At 39.1% G+C, this 22,970-nt stretch overlaps 1 protein-coding gene across 4 annotated transcripts in view; it reads right to left on the reverse strand.

Annotated features, from left to right (window-relative positions):
* The window catches only part of ARID1B (AT-rich interaction domain 1B), a 334,209-nt gene that overhangs the window by 233,243 nt on the left and 77,996 nt on the right, over window positions 1-22,970 (reverse strand). For all 4 annotated transcript variants that reach the window (XM_074896513.1, XM_074896515.1, XM_074896516.1 and 1 more), the window contains one exon: window positions 19,129-19,275. In XM_074896513.1, the coding sequence (XP_074752614.1) occupies window positions 19,129-19,275 (147 nt within the window). The remainder of the gene's footprint in view (window positions 1-19,128; window positions 19,276-22,970) is intronic.

Genomic DNA, 22,970 nt, shown 5'->3' on the forward strand with positions numbered 1-22,970 from the left:
TAAGGGTGACAAAGGCTGATGGCTGAATGATTATTATCCCCTGTGACCCCCCGCGCTCCCCCCTCCCCCCCCCCCCCCCGCCCAGATTTCCACTTGTCACACAGCTCTCCTGCTGCGCACACCAGCAGGTTCCTGTGGATTAACAGTGAGGTTTAAAATCAACAAATGGCACAAGGCCTCCATTCAGCAGCCTTCACCCCAGTACAAAGGAGTAGAAAGGTGCAGGACAGCTTCACAATAGGCAAACAAATGAGCAAACCTCTGCTTTCCTTTTTATTTAAAAACGCGCGCGCGCACACACACACACACTCACGCACATGCACGCCAGGGGTTGTCACTGCACAGGCATCTGTAACAAACCCCATAACCCCAGATTTCAACTTCCAGTTCAGTGTTTGACACACTTCTTAATTCTTAAAAAAATACACCAAATAAGAACCACTTGTTAAAACAACAACAAAAACACCCAGAAATACCAAGAGTGGTGAAAAAGGATAAATGGAATATTCAATGTAGGAGACGTCATTTTAGAAACACAATTGTTCCTTTTTCCAAACAGGCACTACAGCATTTTGCTGGGAAGCAAAATATGTTTTAAATTTTGAAAAATCAAGAGGCATTAATTCCTTACAAAGCACCGAGCCTGGTTTTTCCCAGATGTTTGTAAGATTTTAACCTCGCTTCCTACTGAAATTTCCAGGGGGACTGGAGCAGGAGAGGGAAGAGACAGCACACTTTCTCACGAGAAATACTGCATGTTGAATGGAATTTACTTTTACCTGTGTATTTGAAGACTATTTATGAAATGTCTTTCCACGCACTGCACATAAAAAAACCCAGACATGACACCATTTGTCTTTTTCAATGCACCATTCTCTTAGTGCTTTCCTTTCTGACTGTGGAAAAATCAAATCCATTTGTCCAATTCTAGATGAGGTCTGGAAACAAATACTGCAGACATCCGTGTTTGTGATGATGCAGACACCTGTGTTCTCCAAATGGGACTGTGATCACATACTCTTTCTTATATTCTCTGTAAAGTCGTTTAGATACTTGGATCACTAGAAACTTGGAAAGCAACTCTTGAGAAGTAAAGAATCAGTTTGCTCTCAGTAAGTTGCAGGCATGGGAATCTCCCAGATGAAATATGCATGGAGCTGTGTGTGTAATTTTATGTGTTTATACATATGCATTGTCCAATAAAAACAGTCCATTACTACACATAATGACAATTAAATAATAGCATATTTCACTAAGAGGTTGGCTTCATAACCAAAACAGAGCTTAGTATCATTTTCACTGAAAAAGAGGAGAGAAAATCCCTACTGCCTTTCTTCAGTTCTGAATTAGGAAATTTTGTTAATGTACAACATGTTACAAAATAGATACAAGAAATTTTGAGAGGTAAGTAAGGACAGAAGTATTAGGGTAAATTGTCTATCACTGAAGAAATGTATGGAATTGGGGCAATTCTCACTTTCAGTTTTGGAAGGTCATTTTTCTTTCTAGCATCTAGAAATGGATTTATAGGGAACAGAGGGAACATACGGGGAAGTGGAACATGTTACCACGTGTTGTGCTACAGTCATGGCTGAAGAGTCTCCCATCAATACTGGGGCTCAATCTTCTCCTGGGATCCCTGATTTTTTTCGTTTGACTGCCAATATTTCATCCATGAATGACATCAGCTTTCAAAGAAAAGCTTATGATCCTTTTATGAATCACAGAAAATCCTTCCTTCCATAGAAGAAGAGCATGTGTGTAAGAGAAATCTAGGCTTTTATAAACAGAAGGCTACAAGTTTCCACTCAGAACTTCCAAACTTGGCACAAACCCAATCATATCATAGCTGTTATAGCACAAACTGTCAACAAAGTTGTAAAATAACTAAAAGCAGGGCTTCCCCCATCAGATTTTAGAAAAGGCACAGAGACAATTAGCAAGTCATAAACATATACTCAAAATAGCTGAAGTTTAGACTTTTTAGACTTTAAAAAAAAACATTTATACTGTGAAACAGATAGACAAAAAAAGGGACTATGCCTACATATAGACAACCTCAAACCTATGTACTGGGTAAGCTATTCAGAAATTAATCCATATGCAATTATTATATTTGAGTAATAATAATAAGCAACTAATTGCTTATCATTCACAGAGACGGGACTATTTACCTCCTGTTCATGTACACTTTTAACTTGCTCTGCAAATTGTGGTATATGGAGCTCAACAACTGTGTAGTCTGAGGAGTAAGTGAGGAAACAGGGTATTTTCTTCCCTCCTATTCTCTGTTACTGCATTCATCTTGCAAACTTTTAAAATCTCTAATTCTGGTGTGGAATTTCACTGACACAGAGGTTTAAAGCAACCAAGTGAGCCAATGTACCAGCCTGCAAGAAAGTCAAAGACCCCTTGTTGATGCCTCCCACAATTCTTGCAGTTGGGCACACAACCCCTTAGTTTGTGTTACGTGGTCTTTATCAGACCACTTTGTGAAATGGTGTATCTTAAAACTTGCCAGAAAAGTAACCCCTTCCCCCCGCAGCTTTATCATGGATTACTGTGCAGAGCTGGCCTCAGGAAGGGTTGGGTGAGCATGGAGAGGAAGGAAACTTCCCTCCTTCAGTGGCAGCCAGCCATGGGCGCAGCTCCACCAGCCACCAAACTGCAGCCCAGGTCAACTGCACTGCGACCACTTTGGAACAGGCCACCTCTTCCCTCTGATGTGCGATGCTAATTAGCATCAAGCTTTCATTCTCTAGCTGGACCTAGCTTAAAATAAGTAAGTCTGTTCACATCTACATGTTTTATTCTGCAAACCTGAATGAATATAATATAGTGCTGGTAATGCTTGAAACCATTTGATGACATGCACATTTCTTGTAAATTCTACTGAAGAAAATAAGATCTAATTATTAAGCAGTTTAAATTATTTTTAATGGAAAATGAAGGCATAGTTAGAACATTGTTTGGGGGAAACCACATTTAAAGAAGGGCAGGGTGAGAAATATCATTCAGGCTTCATCCACTTCTACTGCAGCAAATTTCAGTGGGCTAACATGACCACCTAGGAAGGTAAGTACCATGATGGTTAAATAGAAGGAAAACAAGTTACAGAAAACAGTATACTAGACTTCAATTTGAAAAACTCATTAAAAACTGTTTTAGCTTATGATCTTGATTCAGTTGGTTGATCTTTAGAAGACTTCAAGTATGAGAGCTGTGAATTCTACAGCAATGTGACAATAGCAAAATTAAAAGCAAATGTTAATTTTTTTTTTTTACCAGGCCACTTGAGAATGGAAGTCTGGACCCCGTGCAGCAGCCAAGAGGAGCATACAACCTCCAGTACAAGATGATTTTACTCATCTCTGAAGGGATACTATGGAACAGAAAAAAGGCAAGTGATACAAGGTCATGTAGTAATAGGACAAGGGGTAATGGCTTTGAACTGAAAGAGGGTAGATTTAGATGAGATGTAAGGAAGAAATTTTTCACTGTGAGGGTGGTGAGACACTGGAACAGGTTTCCCAGAGAAGCTGTGGCTGCCCCCTCCCTGGGCCTGTTCCAGGCCAGATTGAACAGGGCTTTGAGCAACCTGGTCTAGTGGAAGGTGTCCCTGCCCATGGCAGGGGGGTTGGAACTAGATGGTCTTTAAGGCCCCTTCCAACCGAAACTGTTCTATGAAATGTTAGGGGCTACAGAAGCACATTCATTGTTATCACTTCACCAAGAATCTGTTTGTGCTATGTAGGTATATATATATCAACACATTTCCCCTCTTTCCACCTTCTGCAGTAAAAAGTTACAAAAAAAAAAAAAAATTACTTACCAGAATGGTGACAAGTCCTTATACAGGCAACTTCTAGCCCAACCTTAATACCTAACATGTCACCTCCTAAGTTATACACTGTCTGGCAGCACAAAACTGACAACAAAGGACAGCCAACCTGTTATAGGAAGACTGTAGACAAGGCTGTACTCAAAATGTTATGCCCAGGGGCACAGGTAACATTGAGTCTCACACAAGCAGCCAACAGAATGCAGCCCTGTGGGGAATATGATCCACTAAGGACAAAAGAGCAGAGAGGTTTGCTTGAATCCTGAGCAGATGGTCTGCAGAGGTCCTGCAGGATGTAGATGGACTCCTGCAGAAGATCCTGGGTCAAGAAGAAATGCATATATATGCCTAGAATTTTTTGAATCAGAAATGGAAAAAACAAAACAAACAAAAAACTAAAGCCTTGAAGAAAAGGGAAACAGTATCTTGCAGGTGGAGAGCATCATGCACAAACCAGCAAGCTTACTGCACAGAGGGAACAGGTGATTGCAGGTAAAAATTGTATGGTAGGTCCCAACAACTGTTACACCAACAAAGAGAATGTTAACCACCAGAGGTGGATTACCAGTGCAGTCTGTAGTCCTCTTCAACGTACTAGTCTGTGTTTATCTGATGAAATGAATAAACCCTGGTCATAACCATAACATGTAAATCATTTCAAGCCAACCCCCTACCACCACCACAGAAACCTGAATGCAGACAAGGAAAGCACCTGTCCTGAAGTACGTCAAGCAACAGGCTGGCATCTACCTCAACATGGTGATGCTATTTGTTGACTGTTGCTCTCATGGGGCTGGCAAGCAGAGACTGCTCTTCTTTCAGGTGGTTATCATTTCCCCACAGTCAAGCCAGGGCAGGCCTGTGCCCTCAGAAACAAAGATGATACTTCGCTTCACCAAGTTAATTTCAGTCTTCATCTTCATTACAGGTACTAGAGGAAGTCAAGAGCTTCAGAGAAGTGCCAACGCAAAATAGTCCTTTGCTCTTCCAAAAGGAGATAATTCATTCAGATATCTTACCTAACTTCTCAGAAAAAAAATCCTATCTTGTACCTGCAGAAATCGGGAAAAACTGCCAGTTTGGATCCCTCAGGTGTAGACCAATCACTGTCAGTAAGACATCTCATCTTCAATGCTATTAATACCTTCCCTTCCAAAATATCTGCAGTTTCATGCCAAAACTTATTATTTCCTGGATCTCTTTTTAAAGCCAATTTAAAAAAAAAAAAAAAAGAATCTACAATGGGAACACCATTTTCTCCCTTCATGATCCCAATTACCAAAGAATGACAACTGAGTTAAGGCTTAAGACACCAGAGGGGGAAGGAAAAAACATACTTTTCATAGCAAGCAGCAGTTAATGCAAAAGACTGTTAACTTAGATAAGAAGATATATTATTAAGGATCAGTCCATCAGAACTCTCAGTAACTTATCAGAAACTCAGACTACCTAACTATGGAAGGTTTTCCCCTGCAGAAGGCACTGAAAGCATTTTAAACACAGACAGGGTCCAAAAAAAGTCCCCCACATCTTACAGGAAAAACGTTGTGTGTTTGGACAGCATAGCTTCTAGTCACATATCAGATAATTTGAGCCAACTAACAAGAGAGAAGGGCCTCTCTTCCTGAATATTCTAGACCATTTTCACATGTGTCTTGTCTATGTGGCCTCCAGGAGTCATGTTAAGCAAGTGATGCAGGAAAAGCTCCAAGATTAAATCATTCTCGGAAACCCTTACCTTGCTATTCTCTTTCCACCACTATTGCATTCCATGGATCACAGAGCATATCAATAGCGGATTTAATCAAAAACAAGACATTTCTTCTAGGTTTCTGTAACATGCCACACGAAAATAACTGGTGAGTTTGACTTTCATATTAAAATGTGACTGTTGAACAGCACACAGCCCGATAAACAGCTGTCAGTTCTTTATTTACAAGCGGGGGAAAAAGAAAAAAAAGGTAGTTTCTTTGTTCTACAGATGTAAAGTTCCAGTGTGAATTAAGAGATGAGAGAGAACCTGAAGAGGTAATCCGAGAAATACAACTTGGAAATAGGGGGTAAAAGAAGCATTTTATTTCCAGGCATTTTCCTATGTTTATAGAGCTTTTTGGACTCTTCCTAAAAAATCCTACAAGGCTGGCCAGTCCAACCACGCTTTCATTTTCTACACCCACTCCTTCCTCTCTCTGTACATCCTTTCACTGACAAAGCTATATGAAAAAAAAGAAGAGAGAAAGAAGAGGGAGAGAGAGAGAAAGAAGAGGGAGAGAGAGAGAAAGAAGAGGGAGAGAGAGAGAAAGAAGAGGGAGAGAGAGAGAAAGAAGAGGGAGAGAGAGAGAAAGAAGAGGGAGAGAGAGAGAAAGAAGAGGGAGAGAGAGAGAAAGAAGAGGGAGAGAGAGAGAAAGAAGAGGGAGAGAGAGAGAAAGAAGAGGGAGAGAGAGAGAAAGAAGAGGGAGAGAGAGAGAAAGAAGAGGGAGAGAGAGAGAAAGAAGAGGGAGAGAGAGAGAAAGAAGAGGGAGAGAGAGAGAAAGAAGAGGGAGAGAGAGAGAAAGAAGAGGGAGAGAGAGAGAAAGAAGAGAGAGAGAGAGAAAGAAGAGAGAGAGAGAGAAAGAAGAGAGAGAGAGAGAAAGAAGAGAGGGAGAGAGAAAGAAGAGAGGGAGAGAGAAAGAAGAGAGAGAGAGAAAGAAGAGAGAGAGAAAGAAGAGAGAGAGAGAGAAAGAAGAGAGAGAGAGAGAAAGAAGAGAGAGAGAGAGAAAGAAGAGAGAGAGAGAGAAAGAAGAGAGAGAGAAAGAAGAGAGAGAGAAAGAAGAGAGAGAGAAAGAAGAGAGAGAGAAAGAAGAGAGAGAGAGAAGAGAGATAAAGAGCAGCTCTGGCAGTTTTACATGTCCTATTCTTTATAGTCACTTGGGACAGACGACCACATTAACGTGATGACTTACAGATTTTGTGCCATCCAGCATCCTACCCTGCCACACTAGTCCTCCCTAAAACTCCACGAGGAACACATCTCTTCAGCAAACCCAAGATGTGAAGCAGGGCTGAGAAACAGCTCTGCACCCTGAAGAAAGAGCTAAACCCGACAAAATGCAGTAGAGGGGCAAGATTTAAAACCTGCCATTTCTTTCAATGCCGCTGCTGCAGAAGCGGGGAGTGGGGGGCTCTGTGCCCCAGAGGGCAGCAGCCTGCCCCAGCCTGCCTGCTGCTGTGGAGGAAGCTCTCGCAAGCATACGGCTCGCTGGCAGAAACGAGGTCAGAGAGCACTGCCCGCAGCTTACAGCAGAGCTGAAAGCCTGAAGCCAGCTTACAGAATAAAGAGAAAAGCTGGAAGGAGAGCAGCTGCTACCTCCAGGTTAATCGAGCTAGGTACCCAAGGATGAGACTTGCTCACTTGAGTCTGGGAAACATTTCTTCAGTGTTTTCTTAGGGGCACGTCTGTATCCATACTTCTAGGTAAAAGCCAGGACTTCATCTTAAGGGTCATGAAAACCCACAAATCTGTGACAAATGATTGAAAGCAACACCCAAAACATCACTGAGGTTGTATTAAAAAAAAAAAAAAAAAAACAAACCAAAAAACAAAATGGTGAGTTTTGTTTCGTGGGTTTGTTTCCTACCCCACCTCAAATATACAAATAGACAACATTCATATCACAGTCCAGTGACACCTGTTAACTTATTCCCTAACACTTGACCATGGAGGTCTCTCAAAAGAAATTACTGAAATGAGGTCTACTACTATTTTATAAACAGCAGAATCACAGGAGGTGGAATTGAAGCTCAGATGCAAACAAGACTGTAATGATTTTGGTAAAGAAGATTTTCTCAGCTGGTCTGTACTGTTTAGGTTAACAATTTTTCAGCATGTGAGAGGGTTATCTTATTACATTTGGGGCTACTGGAGGTAGAGAACTAGCTACATTACCATCCTTTTTCTCTGCAGTCTGTGAATACACAGAGTATCTGTGCAACAATCTTTAAATCCAGTCACCATATGGAAAAATATCTTAGTCCAAGGAGTGGAAAGGGAACAATAATTTCCAGAAGGAAGCACCCACCAGCAGAAGCAATTGAACAGACTGCACAATACAACACTTTGAACCAACAGCAGCAAACAATTTCTTTAATCTTTGAGGTAAAAGTCTTCACCACAACCACTGTTTTTTCAAAAGGAAGTATTCCCAACTGGGCTGGTGTTGGGAGTGATGGGAGAAGGCTGTAGGGGAGTGGAGAACAAGTGAAAGAAGTGATGAAAACTTAAAACTCTGAGACCAGACCTCTGACTAGTACTCTTTAATGCAGCAAGGAAAAAACAGTGACTTCCATTAAAAGTTGGTAAAGGATTGCTAGGTAACAAAGCAACAATAAACCTCTCATTTTCTGTGAGGGTGGAGGAGCATGCTCTTTCTGAATTTTGTAGGCAGACACCCAAAAAGCAAACACATACAGCTAGTTATTTGATTTTCTACCTAAAAATATGCATGTGGAAGATACCCAAGACAGGTATCTGGCAATCAAGAAGCATGAGGAAGACCTGAAGAGAGAGGCTGTAATCTTGCAGAGCTTGATTTATTGAGGAACAGCTCACCAAGACCAACAGTTGTTCTTTCTCCCGCAACAAAAACACCAAGCAGTTTTGTCAACATGTAAAGGTAAACTATTTTTAAGTAGTATCGTATTCACTTTGATTTTCTATTTCATTCTTTGTTGTCCATATCTGATTGCAACAGCTAAAACACCCTGTAAGATTTCAGCTGCACGCTCCAAAATCTATTTTAAATCCTACTACAGCAGGAGAGAAATGCAGTAAAAGGGAAATACTGGAAAGGATAATGAATACATATAAAATATATGCTGACCTATATTCAGATAATACATTGTCTTGGCAACAAAATCCCAATTCAAAATACAGAAAATAAAACTAAATATATGTACAATGAACATCTTCAATTATTAAAGAAAATATGGGCAGCCAAAAAAATACAGTGGTAAATTTTATGCCAGGAAATATTAACAAACCTATTTTCCCTGCCTCTGAGGAAAATAATGTGTGTTAATTTAAAGGCCATAAGAGAATAATGCTGTATTGCAACTGGCCATGAGCTGTAATTTACAAGACCACTGAAATTTGGAATATATACTGCTCATACAAAACTAAAAAAACCCCAGAAAACAAAAAAACTCCTACCACTCAAATTTATTAGTTCTTTTCAGACTTTACAACTTCATCACTTAATTCATAGTACTGTACTATTTGCATTTTAAAATTTTTCTTCAAACAGGATTTGTGCATTTATATTCTAAAACATTTGTGTAGACAACTTTGTCTATGATCAGCCATCAGATTTATGGATCATAAAGTAAACGACTATTACATGATCAGGTATCTTTTGATAAGCTCACTATTCTGTTTAACTTACTGCTAAATTTCAAAGGTATGGCTAAAATTATTTCTGGAATATTATGTCTGCTCTCAGAACAACAGTAAAAGAAAATCATCACTAAGTAATAAGTAGAGTGGTAAGGGGAGCAACGATAGTTATGATCACTAATCTTCCAAAACAAAATACTTTTTATCAGCCTGCATTCAAATAGTTTTACTATCAAGTTAATTAATAGGCTCATACGCTAATATCTAAATGCCAAGCAATTAATGGCACTGAACTATAAATGGCTTTGTCTTTGCTCTTGTAGAGTTATTTTATAAAGCAAATGCAATTCTATCACTTTGCTGATTTAATGTGGGCTTTGTGAGGTTAATATTCCCAAGCAATTGCAAAATAAAGAACTGCTTTAATTAACCTTCTGTGATTTAAATACTGAGAGAAATCAGAGTTTAGAAACTTTAAATAATACCACCATCATAACAATAACAACAATAATATTTTGTGGATCAAAGCCAAACCACTGATTTGAGAACTTAGAGAACTTCATTTGAACACGTATATCTTCCACATATTTCTAAACTCATTGAAAAGTCTTTTCTCTAAGCATAACATAGTAAGTCCATGATAGATTTTACATAGGTTTTGTAGCTGAGATGAAAAATGTTTCCTTTCAGGATTATTTACTCATAAATACTGAAGTTTTTAGTTTTAAAAAATGTTTCAGCATCCCTTTTGCACTAGAATGCTTTGCAGAGATTTCTGTTATGGACATCAGGCACTGCCCACTGCATCTACAAATTGACAGCATGTTAAGTAACTGACCACTTAAAAATAAAGGAGCAAAATAGAACTTCCCTTTTCCCCCCAGACTAAATTTTCTCTATTTCCAATTTAGCTGAGTAGAAGCTCTTATCACCAGAGTTTATGACACTGTATGCTAACTTCATTTTAGTACATGAAAAAAGTCACGAGCACTCAGGCCTTTCATCTTACAAGCACAAGAGCTGCAATATGTCTACAGGGTTTAGAATTATACAAAACACGATAATAAAAATTAAAAACCAGCAGGGTACAGGTGGTCATGAACATTCCTGCCAAACAGGTTTGCAGTGTGCTCTGACCCATCTCCTCCGACTATCCGGCCAGATATCATCAAACCCCCATCAGCAGCAGATGCCTGAAGAGGTGCACTTGCTGGTTTCTCAGGAGAAGAAAGCTGACCTTCAAAATTCCTCCTTCAAACTGCAAACAGAAAAGCCTACTTTTGGCAGAAAACCATTAAGAGGTGAACACAGCAGAACATACAAGCTGGGAAAATGCTTAACTACAGTGAGGAAACTTTAAACTGAAGGTGCCACACAATTGTTAAGACAACACAAACACTTACAGCCTTTGGAAGATTATAAAACAGAAGCATAAACAAGCTTGCTATATTTAATATATAAACAGTAATACAGCTTTGCAAGATAAAATACTACTTCTTTCCCAGTCATATCAGTTAACAAATCCAAGTTACTACAGATACGTGTGAGGGGTAATTATACATGCTATCTTTGAAGGCTTCAGATCTAACAGACTGGAGATAGTTATTATTTGGCTAAATTGATCAAACATCTGTAAATGCTCACTTTAAAATAACTAGTCTGAGAAAGCCTTCTCAAAATCTGAATGCAGTTTTGGGGATTTGGTTAACATGCCTTCAGCAAAAATCAGCCTGTGATGCTTTGAGTGCTGCTCTGTGCTATGCCCTCAATTTTGTGTTCGTGCTCAGGTGTGAGTTTACAGACAATTATCCCTGCTTTTTCTGCCTGACTATTCCTGCTAGCCACTTGGCTCTGGAAGATCATTCTCCAAGTCTGACAAGCTAGCACCTATTACAATCTTATAAATACAGATATAAATCACTGAGGGAAAAAGAGAAAGGTTTGACACGTTTCCTGGAATGATATAAGCAATGCTGAGCAAACAGAGCATTCCCTGAACGGACAATAATATGCTATTCCCACTACTGGGAAAAGATGTAGCACAACAGAAGTCACTGTTTCACTGAACTCCTGAACTGAGTAAGTAACCTCTGCCACACAGATAAACAGCCATATGCTTAACACTTATTTGCTATTATAGCAGCATCATGATTATGAAATAAGACTTTATAAAAGCAGAAATCTGACTGGCAAAGACTTCTGTCAGTTAAGTGTTCATTAAACCTACACAAGTTCAAACCTCATTTGCCCTTCCAGAAAACATCATGTGCTTAAGGAAGGCTCAAGAAGGATAAATTAGTTTTATTCACAAGATCAGAATGGTTCCTAAGTATCTTAACAGTTTGTTTATAAATCACTTGAGTGTTCGGTAAGGTAAGGTGACAACTTGCCTTTCAGAGGTGCTGGTTACTGGTGGCTTGTCCAGAAGCCAAGATTTAAGTCGTGCTGTGTAAGTTTGGAAGTCAGTTGCTGAAAGCCTGCTCCCCTTCCCTCCTAACCCCAAGTCCAGCCAAGCTTTATTAGAGATGCAAAAAGTCAGGATTGCACTCTGCCTTTTGATACCTATCTGATCTCTCTGAAGTAGGTTGGCAACAAAAGGTTTAGCATACCAAAATGGATGCCTTCACAAAAAGTTACACTGTTGTTTTTCCTTGTCTCTAATTTCAGGTCCTGCAGGAAGGAGGCTGGAAAATCTGGCAGAAGTACATGTATCTCTATGATAATTTTCACCCCAGTACTTTCTTAGGCATGTGTCTATTCACTACATACAAGCAGCCCTGGTTTTTAAAAGTCACCAACAAGCACACCTCAGAAGCAAAAGTTCTTAGTGCCATGAATTTGGAGTTGAATGGTTTCAAAGGAATCACTTCTCCCTTGTACCTCTTCACCCTGGAAAGAAAATAATTGCTTCTAAGCTAAAACGAAGCCCAGCATTTCAAGACAGCATGAACATACACCAGGCACTAGGCACCTCTGTTGGCCAGATGATGGAAGCTATGAAGGATGTATAGTACACAACAAGTAGTGATGTCAGCCACTGCTGATGATGGCAGGCAACAATCTCTTCTGAACATTAAACCTGAGTATAAGTTCTTATATAAATGTAACAGCTAACTTCCACAAAGAATGGTTTCCTATATGCCTGGCAGCAACTCTCAGATTAACATACAAGCTTGTTCTTTCCCAGATTTCCTGTGGTTCATAACACAACAAATATTAAGTGCAACCACTCATCTAGTGGTAGATGATTACAGACACAAAAGTTAAAAGGATAGAAGGACAAACAATTTTTATTAGAACTTTAAGCCGTGGGCAGCTATATGTTACTTCTTAAAGAAGTTTAAATTAAATTCTGCAGGATTTGAGACTAAACCACAGTACAGTCAACTGCTAATTCTGTGCCGGTTTCTAGTAACTTAAGAGTGAAGATTTTATTAAAAAGAATAATTGCATTGAGTTATAGAACTTAAATTTTAACTCACCGAGGACTATCTGTATTACTAATGAATTTGGTATTTGCATATAACACAACTATTCCTAACTTATAACAAGAGTATTTTTGTATAGCGTTATACCCCAAAACAGCTTGGCAATGTTAATTAACATGCTTCTTATTACACTGTTAAAAGAACATTAGCAGCTCACACTGAATTTAAGAACAAGACTTCATCCTCATTGTACCAAAATCATTTTTAATAATTTGATGCATTTTGCTACAATACAATTTGTTCTGTTTTCATGACAGTCATACAGCTTGGACATGAAAACAGATTAATTAGTTTCACATTTTGTTCACATTTTCAAGGACTGTTTCAAACCGAGCAATATTTTATCTGTCCCACCTTGTACTGACTCAACACTAGAAACAGATGTCTGTGCAAGAACATTATCATCACCATCTCAGGCTTGCATCTGAGACTAGTTCAAACCATTGTCACCAGTTCTGGAACAAACCTGAAATTTATGGCCTCCACTGATCCCCATTCGGGGAAATGGAGAGAAGTCACAGTCCCTTGTGGGAGCGTAAGTGGTGTCCAGCTCTCTACCTGGAGAGATTGACTGAGGTGGCACCAGAGATGCCCCCCATCTCATCATGCACACTGCCTTCCTGCTTTGGGTGCCTTTCTACCTGGGACTACTAAAACGATTCACAAATTCTTACTGGCCTGAACTGCATACATCCCTGGACCACACTCGGAAAAAAACATTGATTAGTCTACCTTCTTGTCCTGTGACAACTTGCACTGAAAAGATCTCACCAAGATCAGTAGGTCTTATCAGTAGGTAAGGTATTACACTGGGGGGAAAAACAAGTTTTCGGTCAGCTTTTAGAACTTTTAAATAAAACCTGACAGTAAGGGAGTGTTGTTTGTTTATAAAGCATTTTCTCCTTTTAAATAAAAACAGACTAAAGACTAAGCCTTAACTACCTGACTATTCCTTTAAGGCATTTAAAAAAATCATAGTAACCACAAAGGAATGATGTAAAAACACACACACACAGATCTTCTTCGTGCACACTGTTAACCAGAAGGACCAATGCCCCAGAAAAGCGCATATGCATGCCCCACCTCAAGGACTTGCCACACTTTTTTCCCCTTTTAACCTCATGCCTAGGTGTGAGGAAAGGGATCAGCATAACCTCACTCTATTCTGGAAACCTGCAAGCAGAAAGCGTCCAGAAACACGCAAAACAAAGGATGACTTCATGGTAACAGTAGCAGGTGTAGAATAAAATCACTATTTCTGTTTAACTAAGAGTGAGACCATAATTATTTTGCAGATCCATTTCATCTGTCAAAAAGTGATACGGCCCCAACTCATAAAGTAACACAATAAACCTTAAAGGCACGATCCTATCTCAATACATATGAACACATGCTACATAAAACAAGAAAATATATAAACATGGCTGTTTAAAAGCGAGTTGGAAAGCATAATAACCCAAAATATACATCACACTATCTTAACAAAATAATGTTTAATGATGACAGTTTAAGTTTGCAATTACATGACATTCTTGAGCAAAATATCATTTCTACTTATGGCAAAAGATTTAAAACTGCAAAAACAACTGAAGCATTTATTCATTTATATGCCATTTCAAGATGAAAAACCCTGCCAAGGGCAACACTGTAGTACTGTAGCACATCTTTCTTTTTCTTTTTTCTTTTAAAGAACAGTAAAGGTAAAAAGAAGTTTTTTTTAAAACCAAAACAGTACAAACAAGGTGGCATCTACATCTACTGGCACTATCTAATGATCAATGAATCTGCTACTGCAATAAATTTGCTTAAAACAAAGTTCTTCCTTTAATAGTTTTTACACAGCAGGCTCCTGATATGAAGAGGAGATGACTGATGCTGGCTTACGATATGGCTCTACAGTAAACTATGCCAACGTTACTATCAAATCACCTCTTCAGAAACTCCCTTTCTGTCCACCATGCAATCAATTTAACAAAGATCTAAACAACTTACAGTTCAAACATTCAAATAAATCCCATTCTCCTCTTTCCCCTCTACACTTATTAGAAGAAAAGAAAGTCACAAGTCACTGGAACAGTCCCAGAAATTATTTTATCTATTTACTTTTATTGACAAGGTTGCATATTGAATTCAAGTGAGTCACGGAAAAGCTGCAATGGATTCACACTTCCATAATACGTGAGAAATGAAGATGAGGACTAATTCCAAAGGACAACACTAAGAGTTATACCCAACGGAAGCTCGATCCCATTATATCTAAAAGAGCAACAATAAAACATTATCTGTATGAAATTTCGTATCGTTTTTCTCCCCATAACAGAATACCCAGTACATCCCACTATAGGGTTTTACATAAAAGGAAACTGGTGGCAAGAAAAAGACCATCATCCATCCAGAATAAACGCTACTTTCAGCTTGGTAATCTCCAAAACAAGCAGACTGATATGAATCTACAAGGGAAGTACAGCAGGGAAAAGGTGACAAATTACTGAGAAGCCCCCTTTCTCCTATCTGGGACTACTCCTCTCCATCCTGAAGTAAAACCAGTTCAATCACACATCACAAAGGTGGCGATTATGAAGACAGCTTATTTAACCTAAAACACAACATGAAACTTCACTGTTGCACCCCTGCTACAGAAGCAAGTTCAGCTTCCAGTCCATCAGGCACAGAATAGCCTGTAAACTCTTTGGGACAAAGACCTCCTTTTTGTTATGTACTTGGAGAACGGGCAGAATAATAATGTCCTGATCCACAGCTGAGGCTACCATGAACTACTTCACTATTATTAGAGTGATCTTTTCTTGCTTTATGATCCAATCACGGTCTCCAGGAAAAACAATTGTAGTCCAACATTTTCCCATAACTCTAGCTAGCCAGAATGAGGCAAAAACATCTTCAGAGGCCAGCTTCTCTTCTTGAGGCCGACATCCTGAAACAACTGAATTCATACATTCCTCGAAGTTGTGACCATTTAAAACAAGGACTTTGCACCAGTATTGAGTGCAAAAATAAATCAATACAAAAAGACAAGGAACTGGTTAATGAAGAATACTGAAAACATTGAGGAAATTCATTTGCAAGCTGGAAAGAGCAAAACTAAGGATGACAGACAGAAAGGATGCTGGCTTGTATGACTACCTCAGCTTTCTAATTGACAGGATTATATAAACAGGATGTACTGATATTTTTCAGAGTAGAAACAAGAAAGATATACCAACTGGTACAACAGGTATTATACTATTTTGTAGTTTACTTTAAAATTCTATTTAGAGTATGTAAAGCTGGTATTAGATCACAGCAACACAGAATCACACAGGTTTGAAGAGGCCTTCAGAGTGAGGTCATGTAGACAAACCTCCAGTTTAAAGCAAGTCTAGCGACAACAGGGTGTCTGGGGGCCTTGTTTAGTTGAATTTTGAGCATCTTCAAGGATGGAGATTTCAATGTCTCTGGACTCCTTCCTGTGTTTGAAAACCCTCAAAGTAATTTGGGGTTTGTTTCTTTTACCAAGTTGCAACTTTCCTTGTCCTGGTCTGTCCCCACTGCCTCTTGTCCATCCACTGTGCACCTCTTGAGACAAGTTTGACTCTGTTCAACTTCCTGTGTTAGGGATTTGTTTTCTAGATTAGCACATCCTCCTATTTGGTAGCTGTAAACAGCAGTAAGATCTCCCTCGGGCTTTCTCTTTGTAAGGGTGCCCAGTATGCCAAATTCCGTGAACTCCACCTTTAAAACTCCTAAAACTATACAAACACCTACTCCTATTTCTCTTGCTATAATTAAGTAAACTCTAATTTCTAAATTATTTTCAAACCATAATCAGTCTCACATAAGCAGATACAAGTATGCTTAAATAAGCACAGTTTTTAAAATTTCTGTCTCAGCAGCAAAATTTGACATACACTCTCAATTTTGTTAACCTAGTATTAATCTTCATATTATACACTGGTTATCACTTGACAATAACTCTATTATGCATCATCATCAGAGAAGGAACACTGTTGTTGAAATGTCAGAAGTACAGACTTCAACTTCTTGTGCTAGGAATTTGTTTTCTAGATTAGCAGTTCCCAAAGAATGGGAAGGAATACAGTGGTGAGGTTTTACAGAAAAACATGAGAGAGGAAGTGATCACCTGATGACCCTTGAGATAGTGGGAAGAACAGCCATGGAACAAATGTTGAGATGGGGAAAAGAAAAGAAGCAAGACCCAAGATGTTAAGGACTACTTATTATTTATATGAAATAGTCCCATCTATATATAAATACTCCAGGAAAAGCATCTACAATTAAGAACCTGGGATGAGAGTTCAAAACTTAAGAAGCTGACTACTACTGAAGAATAGGATAACCAATCAGCCATTCACAAACTAGAAAGAATTTCAGATGTGATTCTCACACTAAGGATTACCAACCACAAGGCTGTGTTGGTGAGAATCACAGAATTATAGAATACCAGGTTGGAAGGGACCTCAAGGATCATCTGGTCCAGGCTTTCTTGGCAAGGCTGAGGACCTAATGTATCACCTGAACTTGTAGATTCAGGCAAAAATGCTTACTGACTTTGAGATGCCTGTATTACCTTGGAGCCTGGTTTTAGACACTCCTTCAATGTACACTCAAATCCTCAAGAAATTCTGGTACATAGAGGCTGATACTTCTACTTGTGAATCTGTCCCTGTCTTTCTCTTCATCCCAGTTCTCTGAAGTCCATAATATATGGAAGGCTTTACTCTCATTTTGCCTTTACCCTCTTCTATGATACCCCTTCACTTCATTACACAAACATTCACTTTACTGGCTATGATAGCAAATGATGTAATTAGAATACGTATCAACAAATAATCAGTATCTTCCCATTTCCTAAATCCTGTATAGTTGGTATGTTTTGTGTATTTTTTAAACTAAAACACTCAATCCGTTCAACTGACAATATTTAAAATATGATGAGGTGTCCAAGGCAGCAAAAAAACCATTTCACAAACTGTGATACGCAGACATTGGAGCAGCTGTATTTCTTTGATCTCATAGGCTGTATTACTAGAACTTGATCTGCTAAGACTTTACCAAGATGCTTATGAACAGTATTTTCAAGTCATAGAGAAATCAAGCATTTAATGTCAAAGTAAAAAGGGAGAAAATTAAATTTAAAGACACAACTGCAATCTTTAAAGTCGCAGTTACATATAATCCAAAAGATGGAAAGTGGTGACATTTACAAGAGTATCATAGATACAATTAAGAATTCTATTTCATAAACCATCCAGCATTTTAATGAAAAAAGTTAATTCTCAATGGAATTTTAAAATGTAGATGAAGAAAAATTAACATGTAATTACACAGTGAAATTATCATAGCTTTATTTTAAAATCAAAGGAGGGGAGCCTCCTATATCATTGCTACTTATGGCATCTTTTGTTAGTTTATTTTACACACTATTTTTATTTCAAGCTAAAAAGATTTCTACATTGCACCAGCATTATCCCAAAATGTTAATCAACCATGCCTGACAGAATTCCCCAATGATTTACAGCAAGTGCTGATGCTTCCACTAATACTCAGTCTTGAGCAACTCACTTTTGTTAGATTTCCCAGGATGGCAAGTATGCTTTAGTTTCATCCTTCCATTTCCAGATCACCTCTTTGTGATTAACAGAGCTGAGACTGCAGATAGAACTGAGCCTACATGTTCAACTGCATCAGCTATGCACATCCATTTTGTACAGTATCTAAACTCTGGGTGTTTCTCAAGCTCTGGGAAGCAGACCCACATGCTATCATTTCTGATCTTAGTTAAACTTAATTTTAATGGCTAACATATAATGCACAATTCAAGAACAGCAATGAACACTGAATTATGCAGTTTCACTAACTGGATGTGCAAACTGACAACATTCAAATTAACAGCTGTAATATCAACTAAAAATATCTCTTAAGAAGTCTGATTGACCAAGCAGCTCCAAAATGCCTTGAACTCACCTATCCTCAGATGAAATAACATGAAGAAAAAAACAGTAGTGATCACCTTAGATGCAGGAGCTCTCAACAATGTCTCTCTTGCAAGGGGAGAAAAACAAAACAAAAGCAAGGAAAACCTCCAGCCTCCACTGACATCTGATCAAGAAACTTGCTTCTTTTTAAAAGCAGAATTAATAGTTGCTGGGGTATATAAACAGGCTTTATTCAATAAAGCTGATATCAAATAAAGCCGATATAAAATAAAACCCGAAAGTGTGTGCAGATGTATTTGTGTGTATATCCCCAAAGACTTTTCAAAAAGATGTTGTCTGATTCTATGTTTATTTAATTTTGGTTTTAACACTGTTCTCTCAAAGAGGAGTTGGGTGGGTTTTGTTCATTTCACACAGATCATTTTTACATATCCAGCTCCAGGGCGACTGTCAGTAGTAGAGGACCGTGCTTACCTGCTGAGCTTGATACCTCTGCTGGGCCTGCGACAGATATTGTGCCTGGGGTGGCAGATGCTGAGGCTGTGGCTGCTGGTTGTAGTACGGCTGCTGGCCTTGCTGGCAGTAGCCACTTACACCTTGCTGACCATACTGAGGTGGTATCTGTTGGAAGAATCAAGCAAAGCAAATGCATGAGCTAAAGCAGGAGGACATGAAATCAAACTACGTCACACATCTGTGTGGCAACCTGATCAAAAGTGATATCCTCAGCTACACACCTGACCCAACAGGCCTATTCTTTTACTCAGCAGTTAATGCAAACCCTTAGATCCTCTTGCCTGAGCAGTAGGAGAAAGCCTGAGTGCTCTGTATAGGAAGAGTTCTTTTCAGGAAGAGCTTCTAAGAAAAATGCTATGCTTCTGAACATCACGATTCCATAATGCCCAGCCTTAAAATATAGAAGCAGTTATTTTAAATGTTTGCTCTCCATGGGCACGCTACTGAGGCAAATTGACAGAGGAATCATTCTAATGCGCTGACCCAAAAGTAGAATTGTGGAAGAGAGGCACAACTCTAAAATAGACATTGAAAACGAAAAGCCTTTTATTTTTTTAGCAATAAAGTACTAATTTTTGTGAAATGTTTTGCCCACAACCCTCAGGTTTTTAGTGTTTGTGTGTTTAAGCCTTACACAGAAAACGTGGGGTTTGGTGGGGTTTTGCTTTTGTCAACTTCAATCTCTCTCAGACTTCTCCCTGCTACTAAAATGTATCTTTTTGGAAAACAAACAAACAAACAAAAAACCAAACAAACACCAGTGCAACACAAAATAACCTGTCAGACGTTATTTTGTGTTAACACACAAATTGGCACATGTATCATGCACTGAGAATTTAAGCTAGAACCAAAAGCAAGTCAATTACAGTGTCAGATGAATTTTCTGCATCACTTTAGTCTCTAAGCCTTGTAACAACACAGTGACATTTTCTTGAGATATTTGAAAGACCACTCGTTCAACAAACTCCTGATACTGTGTCTGTATTGCCATGATTTAGATACCTGTGCTTTTCCCCAAACACCGGTATTTAGTACCATTTGAGAGGAGAGACGGATGCAACACGGGACTTCTCCCTTCTAGAATTGACCTCCTGCTGGTCCTGCACATCCCGGCCCTAAGCAAATGTCTCAGATACCTGAGCACATCTGAAGTACTTTCATCTCTGAACTGTTCCCACTGAGTTTCCGACACATCCATAAATCTGTTTACTCAACATGTAAACATATACTGTTCTACCTAACTTAGTACATCCATTCAACAATACAGTAATATTTGCTAGGCAATAATAATAATACGAAGTCAAATTTAAACACCTGTTTTGGCTGGTTTTACTATCACAATTTGATCTGCCCCTATTACTTCTGCCAGAAGTTGGTAATCCTACTTCTTGCTAACTCCTAAACTCAGCACTGTAAGCCCACTTCTGCACTTCACTTGCGCTTCCATTTCCTTCACCATCATTTCACAGGCAGTTAGAAGCTTCTGTGACCAAATCAACCCTTTCTGGCAAATACCCTCTCCCAGCTGATGAGGCTGTTATAATGTGAACTAAAAAGGGTGTGTTGGAGGATCATCAGGCAAACAGACAGCTGGAGTCTGGGATCTGACAGAAGACCACATGGTGATTTACCCATCAGCTGCAAAGGTCACAGAGCCTGGACTGGTTCCTAGGAAATGCTGAGGAAAAACCTATGTTGGGGCCCATCTGGGTCCCAGTAACACTAGGAAGAAAAGGAAAGATATCCTGACAGCAAAATATGGGCTTCTGGAAAGAACAAGAAAAAAAGAATTTGAATGCCCAGTTGACAGGATAGTGACAAAGCAAAAAAATATCAGATTCATCAGGAACCAGATTATTTCTAGAATAAAGATACTTGTACAGGATGGCTGGAGCTCACCTGAACATAGGAACCACATCACTGGTACCTAAGGACCAAGAAAGTTCAATTTTGAACTGAAGAGAGGCGATTATAAGAACAGAAGCATGGCACTGCTATGACAAATGAAGAAATGGAGATTCTGGGTTATCAAGTGAAGATGCTGAGAAGAATCAGAGAAGGAAAACAGACACACAGATGACTGAAGAAAAAATAGGGTGGCAAGAAGAAAATCCAACAATATATTGCCTTCTACAGAAAGGGCAGGAAATAGAAGAACTGGATCACTGGAACATCAAGACACAAACAAAAGCACTAGCAGTAGTCATATCAGAAATCTGATAGAAGGGAGACAATTAGTGGGTTGCTATTTCGTGCCATCCAAGGATACAAAGGGAAGACAGCTGATGATGAGGTAACATTATATCCTACATAGAGTTTAGAAACAAATCAAAACAAAATTCCACCTCACTGAGCAGCAGAGGTCTGGAGCTTGGTTGGATCAGGAAGAGTGAGTGCTGGGACCACTGGGCATGGCCGGGCTATGGCAACGCTGACAGCAGCACACTGAGGAAGATCAGCAAAGGCATGATGCAACATTGTATAGAGGGAGATTTCAACTCCTCCCATGTAGACTGAGCAAGCAGACTACAAAGCAGAGACCAAAGTATCAGACAACTACCAAAGGTTGTTCCATGGAGCTGCTTAGGGAACCTGCATGAGGAGCCACTGCCTTTGGCTCAATCCTGAGCAACAGAAATCATCTACATCCTACAGCTGCTGAACCACTATGCATCAGTGAGCGTAACACAGTTAAATTGAGCATCCCTACAGGAACAATGAAAACCAAGGAATCTACTACTGTTGTGCTTAACTTCAAAAAGTGTAACTACATAAAAAGCAGAAAGCTTATTAAAAGGAAGCTCTAACAGACAGCTACAAGAAATAAAATCTGACTGGCAGCATCAAAGCTGCTTAACAACAACCACATGGAAAGCATAGAACCAATATTCACCACCTATTCATAAAGACTTAAGATGAGCAAAGGGACATCAGCAGGTTTCTCGAAGCAAAAAGACATCCTTCAATAAGCCAACACCAAGTCCAAATGAGGAAAACAGAAAAGACTGTAAACTCTGGCATTTCAGATGTAATATAAGGCAGGCCAGAAAGAACTGGAGGAACAGCTAGGAAAGGGAATCAAATGAGTAATGAATCACTTCTTCAAACACATCAGGAGCAGGAGGTCTGCCAGAGTCTGAAGTGCCAAGTGATGATAAAAGGAGATTCAGAGAAAACACAGGCATCACAGAAAAGCTTAAGAAATTTTTTGCACTAGTGTGCACTGTGGAAAAATCTTAGGAGGTTCCTATGCTGGAGTCCTCCTTTGTGAGGAAGTCGATGAATGCTTCTGAATCTGATGGGATTCATGGAACAAACTTACAAATGAATGGTAAGAAATGCTCAAGACCATAAAGTATCACCCCAGAGGTCTCAACAAATTCAAGAATCAAAGAGCTGAACTACTAATGGTGGTACATAGCCTTTAACTTGGAGCTGCCTTGGTAGGTTAGAATTGGGAGTATGGCTTTAAAAAGGAAAAAAAAAGGAAATATCTGAGTAATTTAAGACTATAAAGGACTGATGACTGTTCTGGATAAATCAGGACAGATAAGAACAAAGATCAGCATTAGGAAACATCAACACCATTTCTGCAAAGGAAAATCCCTCTATACAGAATTCTTGGACTTACTATATGAAGGGTCAAACACAAAGGTTCAGAGAAATGCTACAAGAATGATCAAAGGTATGGAACAGTTTCCATACAAAGAAAATATAACCTTCTGAATATGGAAAAGACACCAAGAAGTAAGAACATGATAGAAAGCTACAAAACAATCTTGTCAAACACAACAATTAAG

Source organism: Athene noctua, chromosome 1, assembly GCF_965140245.1.
Source record: "Athene noctua chromosome 1, bAthNoc1.hap1.1, whole genome shotgun sequence".
Taxonomy (NCBI): Eukaryota; Metazoa; Chordata; class Aves; order Strigiformes; family Strigidae; genus Athene; species Athene noctua.